General features: G+C 42.9%; 1 protein-coding gene across 8 annotated transcripts in view; it reads left to right on the top strand.

Annotated features, from left to right (window-relative positions):
- GULP1 (GULP PTB domain containing engulfment adaptor 1) overlaps nt 1-22,414 on the top strand; it is a 2,424,202-nt gene that overhangs the window by 1,043,564 nt on the left and 1,358,224 nt on the right. For 7 of the 8 annotated variants that reach the window (XM_075317776.1, XM_075317775.1, XM_075317777.1 and 4 more), the window contains one exon: nt 456-522. In XM_075317776.1, the coding sequence (XP_075173891.1) occupies nt 495-522 (28 nt within the window). In that variant the 5' untranslated portion in view covers nt 456-494. Of the gene's footprint in view, nt 1-453; nt 523-1,411; nt 1,673-22,414 lie in introns of those variants that run through there. The other variant, XM_075317774.1, reaches the window with a different exon arrangement.

The following is a 22,414-nucleotide window of genomic DNA, read 5'->3' as shown; positions in this document are numbered from 1 at the left end:
TGCCCTTCATCTATCACCCCATATTGTACCCACTGGCTGCCAGGTGCTGAAAGCAGAAGTGTTAGGACCTGCTTTCTTCTCTGCTCCCAGTGCTTTGGAACAAACACTAGTCTGCAGTGAGTTCAGTAAGGCGAGCTCCCTACTTGTTTGTTTGTCTCACAACGGAAAATCCTGCTCTATGCTGTTGTGTGAATCTCTTGTAAAGCCACCTAGGACTTTAGATAAATTATAATCTAAAATTTACAACTTAATATCTCTGCAATGGAGAGGAGAAATTAAAAATGAGAAAAAAATGTTTCTTTTCAGCACTATTGATGTGGCCAGCTTAATATGCTCAAACTGGTGAAAATGCCTCTTTAAAAAGGAAAAAAAACTGAACTTTTATAAATGCTAAATAATGCAGCAAAAACACAATCATATATATTTCATATCAGTAATACATCTTTTTCATTTAGTTTTAGAAGGAAAAAGGCTGAAATATTTCATTGTGCAACATGAATCGAGCATTTAGCAGAAAGAAAGGTAAGCAGTTTATACATTAAAGTAATGGGTTCCTCTGTTCTTGTGACCAGAAAGGTCAGATGTTTTCTTTATAAACTTAGGGATACCTATCATACCATAGGACTTATTGCGGTCATTATATATTGTCTTGCCCATAATGTTATTGCACATGCCTTTTATGCATTATAGAAAACTTTGTAAAATTCTAATCAGTATTTCTCTTAGGATAAATTAAAAAGAATACCTTTCACCAATTTGGGACCGCCCTCTCTATGTAATAAAATAGTGAGCAGCCCTAGATTGGGGATATTTGCAAATATTACCTATTAATAAAATTGCTCAAAAGTTATCCTAAGGCCTCTTTCACACATCAGTTTTTTGCCATCAGTCACAATCCGTCGTTTTGTGAAAAAACAGATCCAGCACTGGATCTGTTTTTTTTCTCATTGACTTGTATTAGCGACAGATTGTGACGGATGGCCTCACATTGCATCCGTTGTGCGACAGATCAATTGAAAATTGTTTGTCCGAGCAACGGAACCGACGTCCACATGAATGTTTTTTGTCAGCATCGAAAAAACGGACAGTGATGGATCCGTTGGCGTCCGTCGTTTGTTATAATGGAAGTTTATGGGCGCTGTATCCGTCGCAATCTGTCAAACAATGGATTCCGGCGATGGATACGTTTTTTCAACACAGCATGCTCAGATGAGATGTAAAATCATTTTTGGTCTCTGTCGCTCTCTCTCTCATCTCTCTCTCAACTCTCTCTCTCATCTCTCTCTCAACTCTCTCTCTCATCTCTCTCTCTCTCTCTCTCTCTCTCTCTCTCGTCCAGGATGGGTGCCTTCTTTCACATGGATAGGATAAAGAAACAAAAAAGTGCTCAGACTGATCCTTTTTTTTACAGGATCCGTCACATCAGTTTTACCACATGCTACGACGGATCAGTTGCACAAAACGGATTGTGACTGATGCCAAAAAACTGATGTGTGAAAGAGGCCTAATATGCCCTTCAGAACTTTTGAGTTGTGGAATCAATGGTTCTTCTTATGTATATGGCACGAGTCACCAATCTCAGTGGTTGGTAGCAGCGGTGATGCACACTGTTGGTGTGTTGAAGCCATATCAGTTCTGAGTTTGGAGCAGTAATGTAAAGCCAGTGGATGGGGTGAGTACCTACTCTGTTTGTATGTTATGTGTAATGTACGTGGGTGTGGACACACTGGGACATACTGGGACATACACAGGGCATACCCTGGAGGGACGTGACTAAATACCTACCAGGTGTACAGCAGGTACCACTCCAGGAAAAATCCCCGATACTGCAGCAGCTGAGTCCAAGGGCTAGGGATGCAGTTATGGACAAGGATTAACAGGCAAGATACTTACTGAGATGCGTCAGGTGCAGAATCACATGCTGGTTCAGGGACACAGGACAGGTTTTGGTACATAGGCAGGTTTAGGGTCACAGAACGGTTTCAGGTTCCAATGCTGGCTTTACAGGTTCACATTCAGGTACAGAGGACAGGTTTGCTATGCAGGACAGGTTCAGGATCAGTGGCCAGACAACGTAACTAGCTCATACAAACAGACTAGGAAATAAAGGTGCTCATTCAGCTCCCTACAGGGGAGAGTGCCTTAAATACCTAGTGCCTTCCAGCCACAGGTTGAGGATACTTTCAAAGTGGATGTACTGCCTTAAAGAAGTGGGGAGTCTCCGTGCACCCTAAGCTCATTGCCAAGGGACCTGCGCCACGTGCTCATGCCCTGGGACCTGGAATCAACACCGGAGCATGAGATGCAGCTAGGCGGCCGTGGGGGTCAGTGTGTCGGCATCCCTGCTGGGGAAGGATGTAGACCATGCAGGGATGCCGGTGGATACTTTATGTAAAAAGTGTTTAAGGTCCACTTTTCATAACTTGGAAAAACAATTTAAGTGAAGATTGCATTAACTGCAACTTGCATGTGACCTCTTTGGAATTTCAAAGTATTTTTTGTACAACTGAGATTTCATATGCCTGTCAATGCAAACTTTCATGGGAAGATAGAAAACAGTAGGCTACAATTAGTATGGCATGTGTAATGTCAAAGTTTTTACTAACCCCTAGTCTTGCATGGATACGTTTTATCCATTGGCAGGATGAAAATCAGATAATTCTTCACTTTTTTTTTTGTACAGACACTTGGGCCACAAAGAAATGGACAAATGACTAGCTTCATAGATCATAATCAGTAGGACTTCTATTCATTAAAATCATAGATAAAAATGAAAGAGAAAAAGAAATGTGTTAATGGGACCTAAGCTGGATATGTTCTGATTTTGTAACATATTTAGTAGGTAGTTGTAGAAGTGTTGATTCACCGCTTCACCTGGAGCCCCAATTTGGAAAGCATGGCCAGGATCAATGCTCAGCAAAAGAAATGAAAACATCCAGTATTCTTGATATACTTAGGGTATTTATGTAAGATAAAAAAGCTAAGGTTCCAACTTGAAAATACACTCTTCAACATTCAAATTGAAACACTAAGGCCATGTGCACACTAGAAACTGACTGTTTCTTAAGGAAAAACCGGACCCTCTGAAAGAATCCCTTGCGGTAAAAAAATGCACCAAAACCGCAACGAAATCCGCATGCTGTTTTGTCGTCGTTTGGTGCGGATTTACTGCGTTTTTTTCCGCAGGTTGGTCCCTGTGAGTTTTTACCAATAATTAATGGCAAAACAGCCGGGTCCTGCAGAAAAGAAGTGAAATGCACATTAATTTCGCAGCAGAAATTGCTTGTAAATTCGCCGGTATGAAAAAACGTAGTGTGCACACAGCATTTTTTTTATACCCATAGGTTTTGCTGGCGAAGGACTGCACAAATGTTAGAAACATTTTCTGCAGCAAATCCACGGCAAAGCAAAAGCAAGGTAAAATCCGCTGTAAATCTGCGGTAAATCCAAAGCGTGCTCATTAGACCGAAAAGTCATGAAATCATTGAAATCACAGGACAGATAGACATGTTAGTTTTTTCCCTCTTGAACCAGGCCTTGGTTTTCTTGGCTGTGTGCTTTGGGTCGTTGTCTTGTTGGAAGATGAAATGACGACCCATCTTAAGATCCTTGATGGAGGAGCGGAGGTTCTTGGCCAAAATCTCCAGGTAGGCCGTGCTATCCATCTTCCCATGGATGCGGACCAGATGGCCAGGCCCCTTGGCTGACAAACAGCCCCACAGCATGATGCTGCCACCACCATGCTTGACTGCAGGGATGGTATTCTTGGGGTCATATGCAGTGCCATCCAGTCTCCAAACGTCACGTGTGTGGTTGGCACCAAAGATCTCGATCTTGGTCTCATCAGACCAGAGAACCTTGAACCAGTCTATCTCAGAGTCCTCCAAGTGATCATGAGCAAACTGTAGACGAGCATTGACATGACGCTTTGAAAGTAAAGGTACCTTACGGGCTCGTCTGGAACGGAGACCATTGCGGTGGAGTACGTTACTTATGGTATTGACTGAAACCAATGTCCCCACTGCCATGAGATCTTCCTGGAGCTCCTTCCTTGTTGTCCTTGGGTTAGCCTTGACTCTTCGGACAAGCCTGGCCTCGGCACGGGTGGAAACTTTCAAAGGCTGTCCAGGCCGTGGAAGGTTAACAGTAGTTCCATAAGCCTTCCACTTCCGGATGATGCTCCCAACAGTAGAGTTGAGCGCGATTCGCGGTTCGAGGTTCTCCAGTTCTAGGCTCGAGTGATTTTTGGGGCTGTTCGAGATCGAACTAGAACTCGAGCTTTTTGCAAAAGCTCGATAGTTCTAGATACGTTCGAGAACGGTTCTAGCAGCAAAAAGCAGGGCTTTTTACAGCTGCAGTGTGCAGGAGCCATCGCTGGCAGCCTGCCACAAGCTGGTAACCAAGATAAACATCGGGTATCCAAGCAAAGCGCTTTGGTTAGTAACCCGATGTTTATCTTAGTTACGTGCAGGAAGCCCACACTTCCCGCTCAGCTCACTCCGCCCCCTCCTGCCCGCGGCATGTATACATACATATACACACACACACACACACTCTCACCCCCCCCCCCTCCCAGCTACAGTGTGCAGGAGCCATCGCTGGCAGCCTGCCACAAGCTGGTAACCAAGATAAACAGCGGGTATCCAAGCAAAGCGCTTTGGTTAGTAACCCGATGTTTATCTTAGTTACGTGCAGGAAGCCCACACTTCCCCGCTCAGCTCGCTCCGCCCCCTCCTGCCCGCGGCATGTATACATACATATACACACGCACACACACACACACACATATACACCCACCCATCCCCCCCCCCGCTCGGCTTACCTGCGGTGATGAAGTCCCGCCATCCCGACCTCAGCGCTGTCACTTTCCTCCATGGCCGCCGCTTGTCACATCACCTATCGCTTCCGACCCGAGACTGACACTGGCGGTGACGTCACGGACCTCTCGCGATACTTGATGTGAAGGCGCCGGTCATTGACCTCAGTGACAGGGGCTGTCAGCAGTGCTGGAGATCAGCGCAGGTAATGTACCTCGCTGACAGCAGCACTTGTCACCCCCCTGCAGTGACCTGGGCTGACCCATTGATGTTAGCTCAGGTCACTGCATTGCTCTCCCAGCCAATGGGGAACATCCTGCTCTTCATTGACTGGGACAGTGTGGGTCGTCATGGCAACCCCTTGGATTACACCAGACATGGATTTGTTTTTCAATCTAATAAATTGGTTAAAGAGGGAATGTTTTGGGGAGTGTTTTTTCAAATAAAAATGTGTTTGTCGTCTATTTTTTTTATTACTGACTGGGTTGGTGATGTCGGGTATCTGATAGACGCCTGACCTCACCAACCCCAGGGCTTGATGCCAGGTGACATTACACATCTGGTATTAACCCCATATATTACCTTGTTTGCCACCGCACCAGGGCGCGGGATGAGCTGGGGCGAAGCACCAGGATTGGCGCATCTAATGGATGCGCCATTTCTGGGGCGGCTGCGGCCTGCTATTTTTAGGCTGGGGAGATTCCAATAACCATGGACCTCCCTAGTCTGAGAATATCAGGCCCCAGCTGTCTGCTTTACCTTGGCTGGTGATCCAATTTTGGGGGACCCCTACGTGGTTTTTTTTTAATTATTTATTTAATTTAAAATAACAGCGTGGGGTGCCCTCAGTTTTGGATTACCAGCCAAGGTGAGGTTGCCAGCTGTGGTCTGCAGGCTGCAGCCGTCTGCTTTACCCTAGCTGGCTACAAAACTAGGGGGAACCCTACGTCATTTTTTTTTCATTTTTTTGGCTAAATACAAAGCTAAGCACCCCTTAGTGCCACATGAAAGGTACCAAAGGGTGCTCCACTTTTTCTCCTCTTATGCTCCACTTTTTCTCCACTTTTTCTCCTCTTAATCTCCACTTTTTCTCCACTTTTTCTCCACTTTTTTCTCCACTTTTTCTCCTCTTATGCTCCACTTTTTCTCCACTTTTTCTCCACTTTTTCTCCTCTTATGCTCCACTTTTTCTCCACTTTTTCTCCTCTTATGCTCCACTTTTTCTCCACTTTTTCTCCACTTTTTCTCCACTTTTGCTCCACTTTTTCTCCACTTTTTCTCCACTTTTTCTCCACTTTTTCTCCTCTTATGCTCCACTTTTTCTCCACTTTTTCTCCTCTTAATCTCCACTTTTTCTCCACTTTTTCTCCATTTTTTTCTCCACTTTTTCTCCACTTTTTCTCCACTTTTTTCTCCACTTTTTTCTCCACTTTTTCTCCTCTTATGCTCCACTTTTTCTCCACTTTTTCTCCACTTTTTTCTCCACTTTTTCTCCTCTTATGCTCCACTTTTTCTCCACTTTTTCTCCACTTTTTCTCCTCTTATGCTCCACTTTTTCTCCACTTTTTCTCTACTTTTTTCTCCACTTTTTCTCCTCTTATGCTCCACTTTTTCTCCACTTTTTCTCCACTTTTTCTCCACTTTTTCTCCTCTTATGCTCCACTTTTTCTCCACTTTTTCTCCTCTTAATCTCCACTTTTTCTCCTCTTATGCTCCACTTTTTCTCCACTTTTTCTCCTATTAATCTCCACTTTTTCTCCTCTTAATCTCCACTTTTTCTCCTCTTATGCTCCACTTTTTCTCCACTTTTTCTCCTCTTAATCTCCACTTTTTCTCCTCTTATGCTCCACTTTTTCTCCACTTTTTCTCCCCTTTTTCTCCTCTTATGCTCCACTTTTTCTCCACTTTTTCTCCACTTTTTCTCCTCTTATGCTCCACTTTTTCTCCACTTTTTCTCCTCTTATGCTCCACTTTTTCTCCACTTTTTCTCCACTTTTTCTCCACTTTTTCTCCTCTTATGCTCCACTTTTTCTCCACTTTTTCTCCACTTTTTCTCCTCTTATGCTCCACTTTTTCTCCACTTTTTCTCCACTTTTTCTCCACTTTTTCTCCTCTTATGCTCCACTTTTTCTCCACTTTTTCTCCACTTTTTCTCCACTTTTTTCTCCACTTTTTCTCCACTTTTTCTCCACTTTTTCTCCACTTTTTCTCCACTTTTTCTCCTCTTATGCTCCACTTTTTCTCCACTTTTTCTCCTCTTATGCTCCACTTTTTCTCCACTTTTTCTCCACTTTTTCTCCTCTTAATCTCCACTTTTTCTCCTCTTATGCTCCACTTTTTCTCCACTTTTTCTCCTCTTATGCTCCACTTTTTCTCCACTTTTTCTCCACTTTTTCTCCTCTTATGCTCCACTTTTTCTCCACTTTTTCTCCACTTTTTCTCCACTTTTTTCTCCACTTTTTCTCCTCTTATGCTCCACTTTTTCTCCACTTTTTCTCCACTTTTTCTCCTCTTATGCTCCACTTTTTCTCCACTTTTTCTCCACTTTTTCTCCTCTTATGCTCCACTTTTTCTCCACTTTTTCTCCTCTTAATCTCCACTTTTTCTCCACTTTTTCTCCACTTTTTCTCCATTTTTTTCTCCACTTTTTCTCCACTTTTTCTCCACTTTTTTCTCCACTTTTTTCTCCACTTTTTTCTCCACTTTTTCTCCTCTTATGCTCCCCTTTTTCTCCACTTTTTCTCCACTTTTTTCTCCACTTTTTCTTCTCTTATGCTCCACTTTTTCTCCACTTTTTCTCCACTTTTTCTCCTCTTATGCTCCACTTTTTCTCCACTTTTTCTCCACTTTTTTCTCCACTTTTTCTCCTCTTATGCTCCACTTTTTCTCCACTTTTTCTCCACTTTTTCTCCTCTTATGCTCCACTTTTTCTCCACTTTTTCTCCACTTTTTCTCCACTTTTTTCTCCACTTTTTTCTCCACTTTTTCTCCACTTTTTCTCCACTTTTTCTCCACTTTTTCTCCTCTTATGCTCCACTTTTTCTCCACTTTTTCTCCTCTTATGCTCCACTTTTTCTCCACTTTTTCTCCACTTTTTCTCCACTTTTTCTCCTCTTAATCTCCACTTTTTCTCCACTTTTTCTCCTCTTATGCTCCACTTTTTCTCCACTTTTTCTCCACTTTTTCTCCACTTTTTTCTCCACTTTTTCTCCTCTTATGCTCCACTTTTTCTCCACTTTTTCTCCACTTTTTCTCCTCTTATGCTCCACTTTTTCTCCACTTTTTCTCCACTTTTTCTCCTCTTATGCTCCACTTTTTCTCCACTTTTTCTCCTCTTAATCTCCACTTTTTCTCCACTTTTTCTCCACTTTTTCTCCATTTTTTTCTCCACTTTTTCTCCACTTTTTTCTCCACTTTTTTCTCCACTTTTTTCTCCACTTTTTCTCCTCTTATGCTCCCCTTTTTCTCCACTTTTTCTCCACTTTTTTCTCCACTTTTTCTCCTCTTATGCTCCACTTTTTCTCCACTTTTTCTCCACTTTTTCTCCTCTTATGCTCCACTTTTTCTCCACTTTTTCTCCACTTTTTTCTCCACTTTTTTTCCTCTTATGCTCCACTTTTTCTCCACTTTTTCTCCTCTTATGCTCCACTTTTTCTCCACTTTTTCTCCTCTTAATCTCCACTTTTTCTCCTCTTATGCTCCACTTTTTCTCCACTTTTTCTCCTCTTAATCTCCACTTTTTCTCGTCTTTTGCTCCACTTTTTCTCCACTTTTTCTCCTTTTAATCTCCACTTTTTCACCTCTTATGCTCCACTTTTTCTCCACTTTTTCTCCACTTTTTCTCCTCTTATGCTCCACTTTTTCTCCACTTTTTCTCCTCTTATGCTTCACTTTTTCTCCACTTTTTCTCCACTTTTTCTCCACTTTTTCTCCACTTTTTCTCCTCTTATGCTCCACTTTTTCTCCACTTTTTTCTCCACTTTATCTCCTCCTATGCTCCACTTTTTCTCCACTTTTTCTCCACTTTTTCTCCACTTTTTCTCCTCTTATGCTCCACTTTTTCTCCACTTTTTCTCCACTTTTTCTCCACTTTTTTCTCCACTTTTTCTCCACTTTTTCTCCACTTTTTCTCCTCTTATGCTCCACTTTTTCTCCACTTTTTCTCCTCTTATGCTCCACTTTTTCTCCACTTTTTCTCCTCTTAATCTCCACTTTTTCTCCTCTTATGCTCCACTTTTTCTCCACTTTTTCTCCTCTTAATCTCCACTTTTTCTCCACTTTTTCTCCACTTTTTCTCCTCTTATGCTCCACTTTTTCTCCACTTTTTCTCCACTTTTTCTCCACTTTTTCTCCACTTTTTTCTCCACTTTTTCTCCTCTTATGCTCCACTTTTTCTCCACTTTTTCTCCACTTTTTCTCCTCTTATGCTCCACTTTTTCTCCACTTTTTCTCCACTTTTTCTCCACTTTTTTCTCCACTTTTTCTCCACTTTTTCTCCACTTTTTCTCCTCTTATGCTCCACTTTTTCTCCTCTTATGCTCCACTTTTTCTCCACTTTTTCTCCTCTTAATCTCCACTTTTTCTCCACTTTTTCTCCACTTTTTCTCCTCTTATGCTCCACTTTTTCTCCACTTTTTCTCCTCTTAATCTCCACTTTTTCTCCACTTTTTCTCCACTTTTTTCCACTGTTTCTCCACTTTTTCTCCACTTTTTTCTCCACTTTTTCTCCACTTTTTCTCCTCTTATGCTCCACTTTTTCTCCACTTTTTCTCCACTTTTTCTCCTCTTAATCTCCACTTTTTCTCCTCTTATGCTCCACTTTTTCTCCACTTTTTCTCCACTTTTTCTCCTCTTATGCTCCACTTTTTCTCCACTTTTTCTCCACTTTTTCTCCTCTTATGCTCCACTTTTTCTCCACTTTTTCTCCTCTTATGCTCCACTTTTTCTCCACTTTTTCTCCACTTTTTCTCCTCTTATGCTCCACTTTTTCTCCACTTTTTTCTCCACTTTTTCTCCTCTTATGCTCCACTTTTTCTCCACTTTTTCTCCTCTTATGCTCCACTTTTTCTCCACTTTTTCTCCACTTTTTCTCCACTTTTTTCTCCACTTTTTCTCCTCTTATGCTCCACTTTTTCTCCACTTTTTCTCCACTTTTTCTCCACTTTTTTCTCCACTTTTTCTCCTCTTATGCTCCACTTTTTCTCCACTTTTTCTCCACTTTTTCTCCTCTTATGCTCCACTTTTTCTCCACTTTTTCTCCACTTTTTTCTCCACTTTTTCTCCACCTTTTCTCCACTTTTTCTCCTCTTATGCTCCACTTTTTCTCCACTTTTTCTCCGTTCTTTTTCTATGGTCGGTCTACTTATTAGCTCTGCCATGCATACTGTAGCTCTACACCTACTGCACATGTTACTTTATGATTGACATCTCTTTCGTACCAGAGCTGTCTAAGTCTACTCTGACCCCATATTTGTCATTACTATATTGTCCTTGTACTGTATTATGACATTTGTATCATGTGTTTCATTTCTTGCTGTGTTGCAATTTTTTTGCTTCATCCCAATTGTACCTCTACATTGTTCGAGTTTATGTTATTGTTCTCTCACTCTTATGTGATACTGATTATTGTCATTTTTCATGATTACATGCAGATAAGTCCAATCTGACGAAGGCTCAGGCCGAAACGTTATTTGTAACTTGTTTTGGACAAAAACATATATGCTTATGAAAAAAAAATTTTTCTTAATATGGACCAATAAAGAGTGATTTTGCATTACTATCCATTGTGACTTACTGACTTAGTCTGGGAGATTTAGAGTGCCGAGGTTACTCACTAATTTTATCTATTATTACCTCTGAGCACCTATATACCAGTGAGCAGAGTTTCCTCTACAGTAGTTCTCCTGATTAGGCATGCCCTTACCTCATGAGCAGGGCATTGCAGCTTTGGTAGCAACCATTACGACATGGACTCTGCTGCTGTGGACCCGGGGAGAGTGAGTGCAGATTCATTGCACCCACACTCCTCACATGAAGGGTCCGCACTCCTAGAAAATGGGGGATACGTTCCCTGAGTGTCTCCCCCCCATATTCTAGATGGTCCAGAGTCGTCGTGGGACCCCTTTATTTTTTTTCTTACAATAAATTGGTGAAAGAGGAAATGTTTTGGGGACTGTTTTTTCAAATAAATTTCTTTTGTCGATTTTTTTTTTGTTAGTACTGACAGTTTATGATGTTGGGTATCTAATAGACGCCATGACATCACAAACTGCTGGGCTTGATCTCAGGTGACTTTTCAGCTAGTATCAACCCGATTTATTACCCCGTTTGCCACTGCACCAGGGCACGGGATGAGCTGGGGTGAAGCGCCAGGATTGGCGCATCTAGTGGATGCGCCACGTCTGGGGTGCCTGCGGCCTGCTATTTTTAGGCTGTGAAGGCCCAATAACTATGGACCTTCCCACCCTGAGAATACCAGACCACAGCTGTCCGCTTTACCTTGGCTGGTGATCCAATTTGGGGGGGACCCTACTTTTATTGTGTAATTATTAATATTTATAAAATAATTATAAAAAAGAGCCTGAGGGGACCTCCACATTGGATCCCCAACCACGGTAAAGCTGCCAGCTGTGGTTTTCAGGCTACAGCCGTCTGCTTTACCCTAGCTGGCTATCAAAAATGGGGGGACCCAACGTCATTTTTTTTTTTTAACTATTTTTTAAATAGAAAAAATTAATGGGCTTCCCTGTATTTTTATTGCCAACCAAGGTAACGGCAGGCAGATGGGGGTGGCAACCCATAGCTGTCTGCTTTATCTGCGCTGAGAATCAAAAATACCGCGGAGCGCTACGTCATTTTTTTAAAGATTTATTTTTACAGCACTGTGATGTCCAGCAATCAAAATACAGGGAAGCCCATTTTATTTTTAGTTATTTAAATAAATAATTAAAAAAAATATATATGGGCTCCCGCTGCATTTTTTGTATTGCTAGCTGAGGGTAATCCGAGCAGCTACTGGCTGCTAACCCCCACTGCTTGGTGTTACCTTCACTGGCAATGGAAAATCCAGGGAAGCATTTTTTATTTTTTTTGCCAAAAAACTACAAAAAAAGGACGTGAGCTTCGCCATATTTTTGTATGCTAGCCAGGTATAGCAGGCAGGTGCTGGAAGAGTTGGATACAGCGCCAGAAGATGGCGCTTCTATGAAAATGCCATTTTCTGAGGTGGCTGCAGACTGCAATTCGCAGCAGTGGGGCCCAGAAAGCTCAGGCCAACCTGTGGTGCGGATTCCAATCCCCAGCTGCCTAGTTGTACCTGGCTGGACACAAAAATGCGGCAAAGCCTACGTCATTTGTTTTCTAATTATTTCATGAAATTCATGAAATAATAAAAAAAGGGCTTCCCTTTATTTTTGGTTCCCAGCCGGGTACAAATAGGCAACTGGGGGTTGGGGGCAGCCGTACCTGCCTGCTGTACCTGGCTAGCATACAAAAATATGGCGAAGCCCACATAATTTTTTCAGGGGTCAAAAAACTTCTGCATACAGTCCTGGATGGAGTATGCTGAGCCTTGTAGTTCTGCAGCTGCTGTCTGTCTGTATGGAGAAGAGCAGACAGCAGCTGCAGAACTACAAGGCTCAGCATACTCCATCCAGGACTGTATGCAGAAGTTTTTTGCCCACCAAAAAATGACGTGGGCTTCGCCATATTTTTGTATGCTAGCCAGGTACAGCTGGCAGCCACGGGCTGCCTCCAACCCCCAGTTGCCTATTTGTACCCGGCTGGGAACCAAAAATATAGGGAAGCCCGTTTTTTTTAATTATTTCACTTATTTCATGAAATAATTAAAAAACAAATGACGTGGGCTTCGCCCCATTTTTGTGTCCATCCGGGTACAACTAGGCAGCTGGGGATTGGAATCCGCAGCACAGGTTAGCCCGAGGTTTGTGGGCGCCTCTGCTGCGGATTTCAGTCCGTAGCCGTCCCAGAAAATGGCGCTCTCATAGAAGCGCCATCATCTGGCGCTGTATCCAACTCTTCCAACAGCCCTGGAGCCGGGTGGCTTGTTGGGTAATCATGAGTTAATACTGGCTTTGTTTTACCAGCCAGTATTAAGCCAGAGATTCTTAATGTCAGGCACGTTTGACCCGGCCATTAAGAATCTCCAATAAAGGGTTAAAAAAAAGACACCACACAGAGAAAAAATACTTTAATAGAAATAAATACACAGACACATTAGAGACTCCATCTTTATTACCCCCTGTCAGCCCTCCACGATCCTGCTTTTCTGTCTTCTTTCTTTCTAGTGTAGTAGTAGTGACGATTGTAGTGAGGAAGGATGAGATTCACCAGCTCATCACTTGGGGCTGGGGAACCTCCATCCTCACTACAATGCTCACTACAATCGTGCAGCAGCGTGCAGCCTTCACTCCGTGAGTGATCACTGCTGGCTGCTAGCGGTAACGCTGACAGACACGTTACCATAGCAACGGTGCTCTCGGAGCCGCGGTTAGCGGTGACGTCACCGCTAACTGCGTTGCTATGGCAACGGTGATCTCCGTTAATGACCGGCTGTGTCAGCCGGTCCCTAACGGAACGGGGAGTCGACCGTGTGCTAGAGCATGTCGCCGGTACACGGCGATACACATATGTGCACCGTGTACCGGAGAGATGCACTCGCAGGTCCTACATGACGTGTCATAGTCATGTGACCAGTCTGTAGCCAATGAGATAATAGCCACATGACTGGTCACATGGCTATTTTGACGTCACGATAGGTCCTGCATCTTTGCTGGCAGTGCTGGTCACCGGGAGGATTCAGCGATCATCGGATGGAATAGCGGCAGGAGACAGAGTGCAGGAGGGATCGCGAGGACCGGTAAGTGTTATGGCAATGTTTATTAACTGTTTGTGTACATTTATCATGCATTTTTATGTGTTTGTGATTGCCTCCCATTCTAGCCTATACGTTCGAGTTCGGTTCGTCGAACGTTCGACGAACCGAACTCGAACGGGAACCCCGTTCGGCGAACCGGCCTCGAGCCGAACCGGGACCAGTTCGCTCATCTCTACCCAACAGTGGAGACAGGTAGGCCCAACTCCTTGGAAAGGGTTTTGTACCCCTTGCCAGCCTTGTGACCCTCCACGATCTTGTCTCTGATGGCCTTGGAATGCTCCTTTGTCTTTCCCATGTTGACCAAGTATGAGTGCTGTTCACAAGTTTGGGGAGGGTCTTAATTAGTCAGAAAAGGCTGGAAAAAGAGATAATGAATCCAAACATGTGAAGCTCATTGTTCTTTGTGCCTGAAATACTTCTTAATACTTTAGGGGAACCAAACAGAATTCTTGTGGTTTGAGGGGTTGAATAATAAATGACCCTCTGAATAAACTTTTCACAATTTAAAAATAAAAAAAAAAAAAATAAAAAAAGAAATAACATTCTTTTTTGCTGCAGTGCATTTCACACTTCCAGGCTGATCTACAGTCCAAATGTCACAATGCCAAGTTAATTCCGAATGTGTAAACCTGCTAAATCTGCAGGGGGTTGAATACTACTTGTAGGCTCTGTACATGCCTTGGCAAACTATCAATGAAGATATTAATGGATGTCTTAGGAATGTTCTACCAGGCCAAATACATTTGGGTATTGTCAGAAACAGCAATCTGCTTGACAGGATAATCACATGATTGACTGACGATGGATGGAGAAGGCAACGGCTGCTTTTACTACTAGATAAGTTATTGGGCACTTGCCAATGAATGTAAAGTACATTTAAAATCAGAAGTTTACATAAAAGACACATATGCATGCTTTTCCCACTATCTAACATGAAATCAGAATATACCTTTCCTATTTTAGGTCAAATAGAATTATTTGCCAAATACAAGAATGTTTTAAGGCATTTTTATTACTTTCTGCAAACTCAAAAGTTTACATACAGAATGAGTACTATGCCTTTGACCCCTTAAGTCCCCGGGCGTTTTGCGTTTTTCCGTTTTTTTTTCTTATCTCTCTTCCCAGAGCCGTAACTTTTTTATTTTTCCATCAATCTTGCCATATAAGGGCTTGTTTTTTGCGGGACAAGTTGTGGTTGGAAAACCGCAAAAAAATTTCAAGTGTGGAAAAACTGCAAAAAAAGTGTGATCGCACAATAGTTTTTGGGATATTTTTTCATCATGTTCACTATATGATAAAACTGATGTGTTGCTGTGATGTGAGGTCGATGCGAGGTTGTAGACCCCAAACATGAATAGGTTTACTTGAATCTAAGGAGTTAAAAAAATGCTCAATTTTGTCCAAAAAAAGTGGCGCATGTTTTGTGTTATTTTCCGAAACCCGTACGTTCACATTTTTCGGTATCTATGGCTCAGTGATAGCTTATTTTTTGTGTCTCGAGTTGATGTTTTTAACAGTACAATTTTTATGCAGAAATTACGTTTTGATTGCCTGTTATTGCATTTTGCGCAAAATTTGCTGCGACCAAAATATGTAATTTTGGCATTTGGATATATTTTGCCGCTACGCCATTTACTGATCAGATTAATTGATTTTATATTTTGATAGATTGGGCATTTCTGAAAGCGACAATACCCAATATGTGTATATTTTTTATTTTTTTAACCGTTTAATTTTCAGTGGGGTGAGAGGGGGGGCGATTTAAACTTTTAGGTTTTTTTTATTTTTTTTAATTTTTTAAAACTTTTTTGTAACTTTATTTTTATTTTACTGGGTTTCTTAGGGGGCTATTAGTATTAGCAGTCTAATCTCTCTTCCATATATCTAGATAACAGCTACAGAGCTCAGATCTGCAGATATGGTGCTTTTCTTTCAATGCCGGCACTATGCCAGCATTAAGAGAAAGTGACCCATGTTAGCTACAGGCGTCATCACATGACCCTGTGCTACCATGGCAACCACCAGAAGTCACGTGATCACATCACATGCCTACCGATGGGAGCAGGGTAAGTTATCATAATGGTGGTGCGCATATACATCTCGCTGCCAGATTTTGGCAGCAAGATGTAAGGGGTTAATAGTCGCTGATGGAATGCAATTCCACTGGTGACTAGCATGCACACATGTCAGCTGTTGAAATCAGCTGATATGTGTGCAGATCGCCGCTGCTTGCCCATGGCAGGGTCGCTAAGGGGTTAAACAATATGGCACAGCTTATATCATGTTGTAATGTGTTTGAAAGCTTGTGATAGTTTTATTGGCAACATCTGAGTTAATTAGAGACACACCTGTGAATGTATTTTAATGCACACCTGAAACACACTGCTTCTTTGTGTAGCATCATGGGAAAGTAAAAAAAAATCAGCCAATATCTCAGGAAGAGAATTGTGGACTTGCTCAAGTGTGGTTCATCCTTGGTTCTGTAATAACCTGCAGGTAACGGGATACGCAAGGACTGCACGGAACCACGGGGGTTAATCAATGCAAATTTAATAATGTATTGCACAACACAGGTGGAGGAAAAGTGAGGGAAAGGAGCACAGCAGTAGAGATAATGCAATATACATACAACTACTTTGAATAACTTGTCAAAGATAGGAAGCCTCAGATTGTACTGCCAAAAGCAAAACACAGAAATCCTTATTAAAAAAAAAAAACGCAGAGTCCTTGTTATCTTACTCGTATAACACAGTGCGGAGTCTTTTCCTATCTGTCCCTAACTAAAAGTAGTGTGCACACTTAACTGCAGGTTTCAGCGTGGGGTACCTCATCACCGTTGGGGCCCGTATTCCACCGGCAGACACCTCTAAAGTTCAGTCTTTGTCCCGGATCTGTAACTTGCACGTGCTGCCTGGCTCCTCGCTCTCCACATCCAGCCTCTTTGGATCTGTAATTTGCACGTGCTGGCTGGCTCCTCGCTCCACATCCAGCCTCTTTGGATCTGTGTCTTGGGGGGGAAGCCACGCAACACTATCAGGTACTTGGACCTCGGAAAACAGGGCAGACTGAGGCCTTCAGTTTTTCAGCCCACTCGAGCACACTCCTCTCTCCCCAAAACAGCCACATCTAGCCTCCTCCTCCTGTTCCAGCCTGTACCAAGTCACTTGGATCAGCAGGGGCTTTTGCCCGCTGTTCTCTGTTTTGACAGCAGGTGGCAGCATCAAGGAAGTCCACCAAACAGTCTTTTAACCTATATATATAAATGTTAACAGGTCTTACAGTTCCATTTCCAGATACTTGAAGGTGCCTCATTCATCTTTCCAAAGAATTATATACAAGGACAAACAAGATAGTAAAGTCAAGCTATCATACTGCTCAGTAAGGAGACGCATTCTGTGTTACAGAGATGAACATGTTTTGGTTTCTATATACATATACATTTCCATATACCTGAAGGTGCCTCGTTCATTTGTACAAACCATTTTTTGCAAGTACAAACAAGATGGGAATGTCCAGCCATCATACCACTCAGGAAGGAGATGGGTTCTGTGTACCAGAGATGAACATGCTTTAGTCAGACATGTGCATATCAACCTAAGAACAAAAGCAAAATACCTTGTGGAGATGCTGGCAGAAGCTTGTAAGATTGTGTTATTATTCACAGTGAAACAAGTACTGTATAAATGTGGGCTAAAAGGCCACTCTGCCAGGCAGAAGCCATTACTCCAAAGGAAACGTAAAAAAGCCAGATTCATGTTTGCAAATACACACAGGAACAAAGACCTTAATTTTTTAAGACATATTCTGTGGTCTGACGAAACTAAAATTGAACTGTTTGGCATAGCAATCATTGTTAAATTTGTAGGAAAAAGGGAGAAACTTTAAAGCCTACGAACCACATCCAAACTGTGAAATACGGGGGTGGCAACATCATGTTGTGGGGTTGTTTTGCTGCAGGAAATACTCGTGCACTTTCCAAAATAGATGGCATCATGTGGAAATACTGAAGCAACATCTCAAGACATCAGCCAGGAACTTAAAGCTTGCGTGGAAATGGGTTTTCCAAATAGACAATGACCCGAAGCATACTGCCAAACTGATTACAAAGTGGCTTAAGGATAACAAAGTAAATGTCTTAGAGTGGCCATCACAAAACCCTGATCTGAATCTTATTGAAAATGTATGGGCAAAACTGAAAAGGCTGGTGTGAGCAAGACGACCTACAAATATGGCCCAGTTATGTCAGGAGGAATGGGCCCAAATTTCTACCAACTATTGTGAAGCTTGTATAAAGATATCAAAAACGTTTGACCCAAGTCATACAGTTTTAAAAGCAATGGTAAAAAAATACTAATGAAATGCATGCAAACTTTTGACTTTGAAGAAAGTAATACAAATGCCTTAAAAAATTCTCATTTTCTCATTATTCTGACATTTAATATAAATATATTTGGTAATCTTAATTGACTTAAAACGGGAAAGGTTTATTCTGATTTCATGTCAGATAGTGAGAAAATAATGTATTTGTGTCTTTTTAGAGATGTACACTAGAGTTGAGCGCGGTTCGCGGTTCGTGGTTATCCAGTTCGCGGCTCGAGTGATTTTGGGGGCTGTTCTAGATCGAACTAGAACTCAAGCTTTTTGCTAAAGCTCGATAGTTCTAGATACGTTCGAGAACGGTTCTAGCAGCAAAAAGACAAGCTAATTACTAGCTGGTTTTCCGCTGTAATAGTGTAAGTCACTCTGTGACTCACACTATTATGAAATTTCAGCGTATAGTGTGCGGGAACAGCGCATTCAGATCACTGCTGTTTGGATAATGGCGATCGCCATTTTTTTTTTTTCTTGTCTTCCTTCCCTAAGCGCGCGCGTGTAGTGGGGTGGGCCAGCATGTCAGCCAATCCCAGACACACACACCTAAGTGTACTTTTAGCCAGGGAAGCAACGGCATGTGTGATAGGATGTCCATGTCACATGTCCCTGCATTATAAAAACGGACATTTTCCTCCAGCACACCATTATCTGCCTTCTGCGTCTGGGTGTCAGTCACCGCTGGTGTAGCTCCTGTCTCCGATACTGCTGTGTACGCTCTATACACAGCGCTATACAGAATAGGGATAGAAGTTTCTATTAGTCCTTGTAAAGGCTAATACCGGCAGGGTCAGAGCCATAGGTGACAGTCAGGTCCGTGAAAACAAATTTTAACAGCTACACAAGATGACAGCGTCTGTGTAGCTAAGGTCAGGGATTTCCTTGCTGCATTTCCCCATTAGGAGGGATAGAAAGGGAGGCTTCCTTTCCTCTACCCAGACCCACAACCCTGCCACTGTACCCTCCTGCCCTTTGCACACTCAAGCTCATTGTTACTAAGCCATTATACTAGCAAACACTGAGTAAACTTAGTGGCATACAAAAAGTGGCTGTTGTACTCCATTTGTGCCCCCACTGGTGCCAAGCTATTTCTAGCACCTGTGCATGACACCCTCCTGCTCTGTTTTTAATAAGCTATAATAATAGCAAAAAATGCTGCCATTTAGTGGCATCCAAAAAGTGGCTGTTGTACTTCCATTAGTGTCCCACTGGTGCCAAGCTATTTCTAGCACCTCTGCATGACACCCTCCTGCTCTGTTTTTAGTAAGCTATAATAATAGCAAAAAATGCTGCCATTTAGTGGCATCCAAAAAGTGGCTGTTGTACTTCCATTTGTGCTCGCACTGGTGCCAAGCTATTTCTAGCACCTCTACATGACACCCTCCTGCTCTGTTTTTAATGAGCTATAATAATAGCAAAAAATGCTGCCATTTAGTGGCGTACAAAAAGTGTCTGTTGTACTTCCATTTGTGCCCCCACTGGTGCCAAGCTATTTCTAGCACATCTGCATGACACCCTGCTGCTCTGTTTTTAATAAGCTATAATAATAGCAAATAATGCTGCCATTTAGTGGCATACAAAAAGTGGCTGTTGTACTCCATTTGTGCCCCCACTGGTGCCAAGCTATTTCCAGCACCTCTGCATGACACCCTCCTGCTCTGTTTTTAATAAGCTATAATAATAGCAAAAAATGCTGCCATTTAGTGGCATACAAAAAGTGACTGTTGTACTCCATTTGTGCCCCACTGGTGCCAAGCTATTTCTAGCACCTCTGCATGACACCCTCCTGCTCTGTTTTTAATAAGCTATAATAATAGCAAAAAATGCTGCCATTTAGTGGCATACAAAAAGTGGCTGTTGGACTTCCATTAGTGTCCCACTATTGCAAATCTATTTGCAGCACCTCTGCATTGCACACTCAGACTCATTGCTACTAAACCGTTATACTAGCAAACACTGAGTAAACTTAGTGGAATCCTAAAAGTGGCTGTTGGACTTCCATTAGTGCCCCACTGATGCCAAGCTATTTGCAGCACCTCTGCATGACACCCTCATGCACATTTTGCTACGCTAATTTTATAGCAAACTCAGGGAATTCCTTGCTGCATTTGATCATTCGGAGGGATAGAAAGTGAGGCTTCCTTTACTGTCCTGGTACCCACAGAACACGGCCACTGTACCCACCTGTCCACTTTTTCCATGCTATTTAATTTGCCCAAAGAGCTGACTCTTTTTCTGCCTTCCTAAAATTGTCTGGAATACTAAGTTAGTGTTCCTTTGCTGCCAAGCAAGGTACAACACATGTGCATTCTACACTCCTTTCCATTTCTGGAATGCAATTATTAACTGCAGGTAGTCCAGCCAATCTGTGACGAAGGTGCAGGTGTGGATATAATGTAGCCTGCATCCAATGTTGGTTTTCTCGATGTGTGACAGCTCAACAATACCATCTGTCTCCACTTCCAAAACAAGTGATGACCTGCCAATCACACTCCCTGTTGCGTGTAAAGGGGTGGAAGTTCAGTGTGAAAAACCATGTGAGACTGCTGTCCCCACAGTCAGAGAGGATGAAGAGCACGCAGATGCACTTGATGGGGCAGGCGGTGGTTGCACAGGCACACTAGGCCGCATTGTAGCACAGCGAAATTCATATTGCGACTTATGCTTCATTTTAAGTCGTGTACAGGGTGGGCTCCCCAGTATGCAGCAAAACCAGGCAACAGGAAAAGGACTCTAGTCAGTTGGGTTGATAAATGATTGTTTAACTTTACCAAAACAAACAATAAGAACCATGCATACAATTTAAATAATTGAACAATCTATTCTGTTGCCTACTACCTGCTAATCCCTCTGCGTAGCAGTAATTGTGTGTTTGTGCGCATGTGTGTGTGTGTGTGTGTGCGAACACGACTTACCAGTGGCGCATCACAAGAGCTTCCAAGTTATCTACCTAAACATAGACAAAACACATGACCCCCCCTGAATACCCTTGTTAGCTGAAGCCTCACAGATAAGGCAGATGACAACAGTGTGAATGCAAACCACACAGCTCTGCAACACAGTCATGGAAATCTTGAAAAGCAACAGTCAATGCAAACGTGTCGCTGTCCCTCTATGATTTAAACTGTACGTGACAATTTGACAGTGCAGAGGCAGCAAGTCTTATTGTCTATATAGTCGGCCTACCCAGAACAAATATGTGTTTTGCTAATAAAACAAAATGTTGCGTGCACGCATTATTGTCTGGGCACAGCCTACTGTACCCGGGTACTGTGATGTCCAGTTGCCAGAAATACAGACTTTATGCTCCTCTCACGGTAAGCAGTATAGACAGCACCGTAAGAATGTTGGTCTGTGGCACAGAATGCTGCTCACTGGCGTTACAGTACTCCTCACCAAACTCCAAAATGACTCCCCTCACAATTGAACGAAGTGTTTCCGCGGTGGTTCCTTGCTGTAACACACACCTTTAGCTTTTCCTTCTGTTCATAGACAGCATCTCCAAGTCCAGACCCGAAGAGCAATTTCTCCTCCACGTCTAAGTGTGGAGAGGCAGCTAGTGCGCATGTGTGTGCCGATTTACCCCAGCCGCAGCCTAACTACAGTGTCTCGCCTAGTGAGTATGCTCAGCCTGACTGTGCCATTCCTGAAGCTAAGTCTTCATTTCGGGATACAGCGCATGCTCCCACACTTAGCGCGAAAAGCCTCTTTGCACAGGTACTTGCACTCCGTGCCAGTTCTAAGTCCTGTGTTGTGCCTAGACACCATGCTAAAGCTGATAGTCTTTTTTCAGAGACTGTATTTCATGCTACTGAGCATGCTCAGGCACTTACTGCATCAGAGACTAGGTCCGGTAATGAACTCTTTGGCCCTGCCCCTGATGTGGGGGGCCCATATAGACCACAGGGCATCAGGTGTCCTGACGATGTGGCCAGGCCACTCCCAAATGGCTTGCAGAGGCCCGCCCCTATGACTTGTCACCTCATTATTGATGGTCAGACGATGACTGGTGAGGTGTTTGTGTCGTGGCAGCCATGAGGTAATTATTGAAGTTGCGGTTCCAAATAGGACGCTAGTTATGCCACTCATGACGTGTCACCCTGCTTTTGTCTCCAGGAGGTGCATTGTGGTCCACCCTGGTTTGGGGCGGACCCAGGTTATAAAACGGGCTGGAGCCAACAAGGAGGTGTGCAGTCTTCTATTATGATCCGAAAGAGCACATCTCTATGTGTTGAACCCATTGCGGCTTTAGGCCAGAGGTAGGCAGGGATAGGGCGTCGATGCAGGCCGCCACCACAGTTGGTAATGCAGAACAGTTAAGACCAGCTCC

This window comes from Anomaloglossus baeobatrachus, chromosome 7 (assembly GCF_048569485.1).
Source record: "Anomaloglossus baeobatrachus isolate aAnoBae1 chromosome 7, aAnoBae1.hap1, whole genome shotgun sequence".
Taxonomy (NCBI): domain Eukaryota; kingdom Metazoa; phylum Chordata; class Amphibia; order Anura; family Aromobatidae; genus Anomaloglossus; species Anomaloglossus baeobatrachus.
The sequence above is the reverse complement of the archived record's forward strand: the minus strand, read 5'-3'. Positions and strand labels throughout refer to the sequence as shown.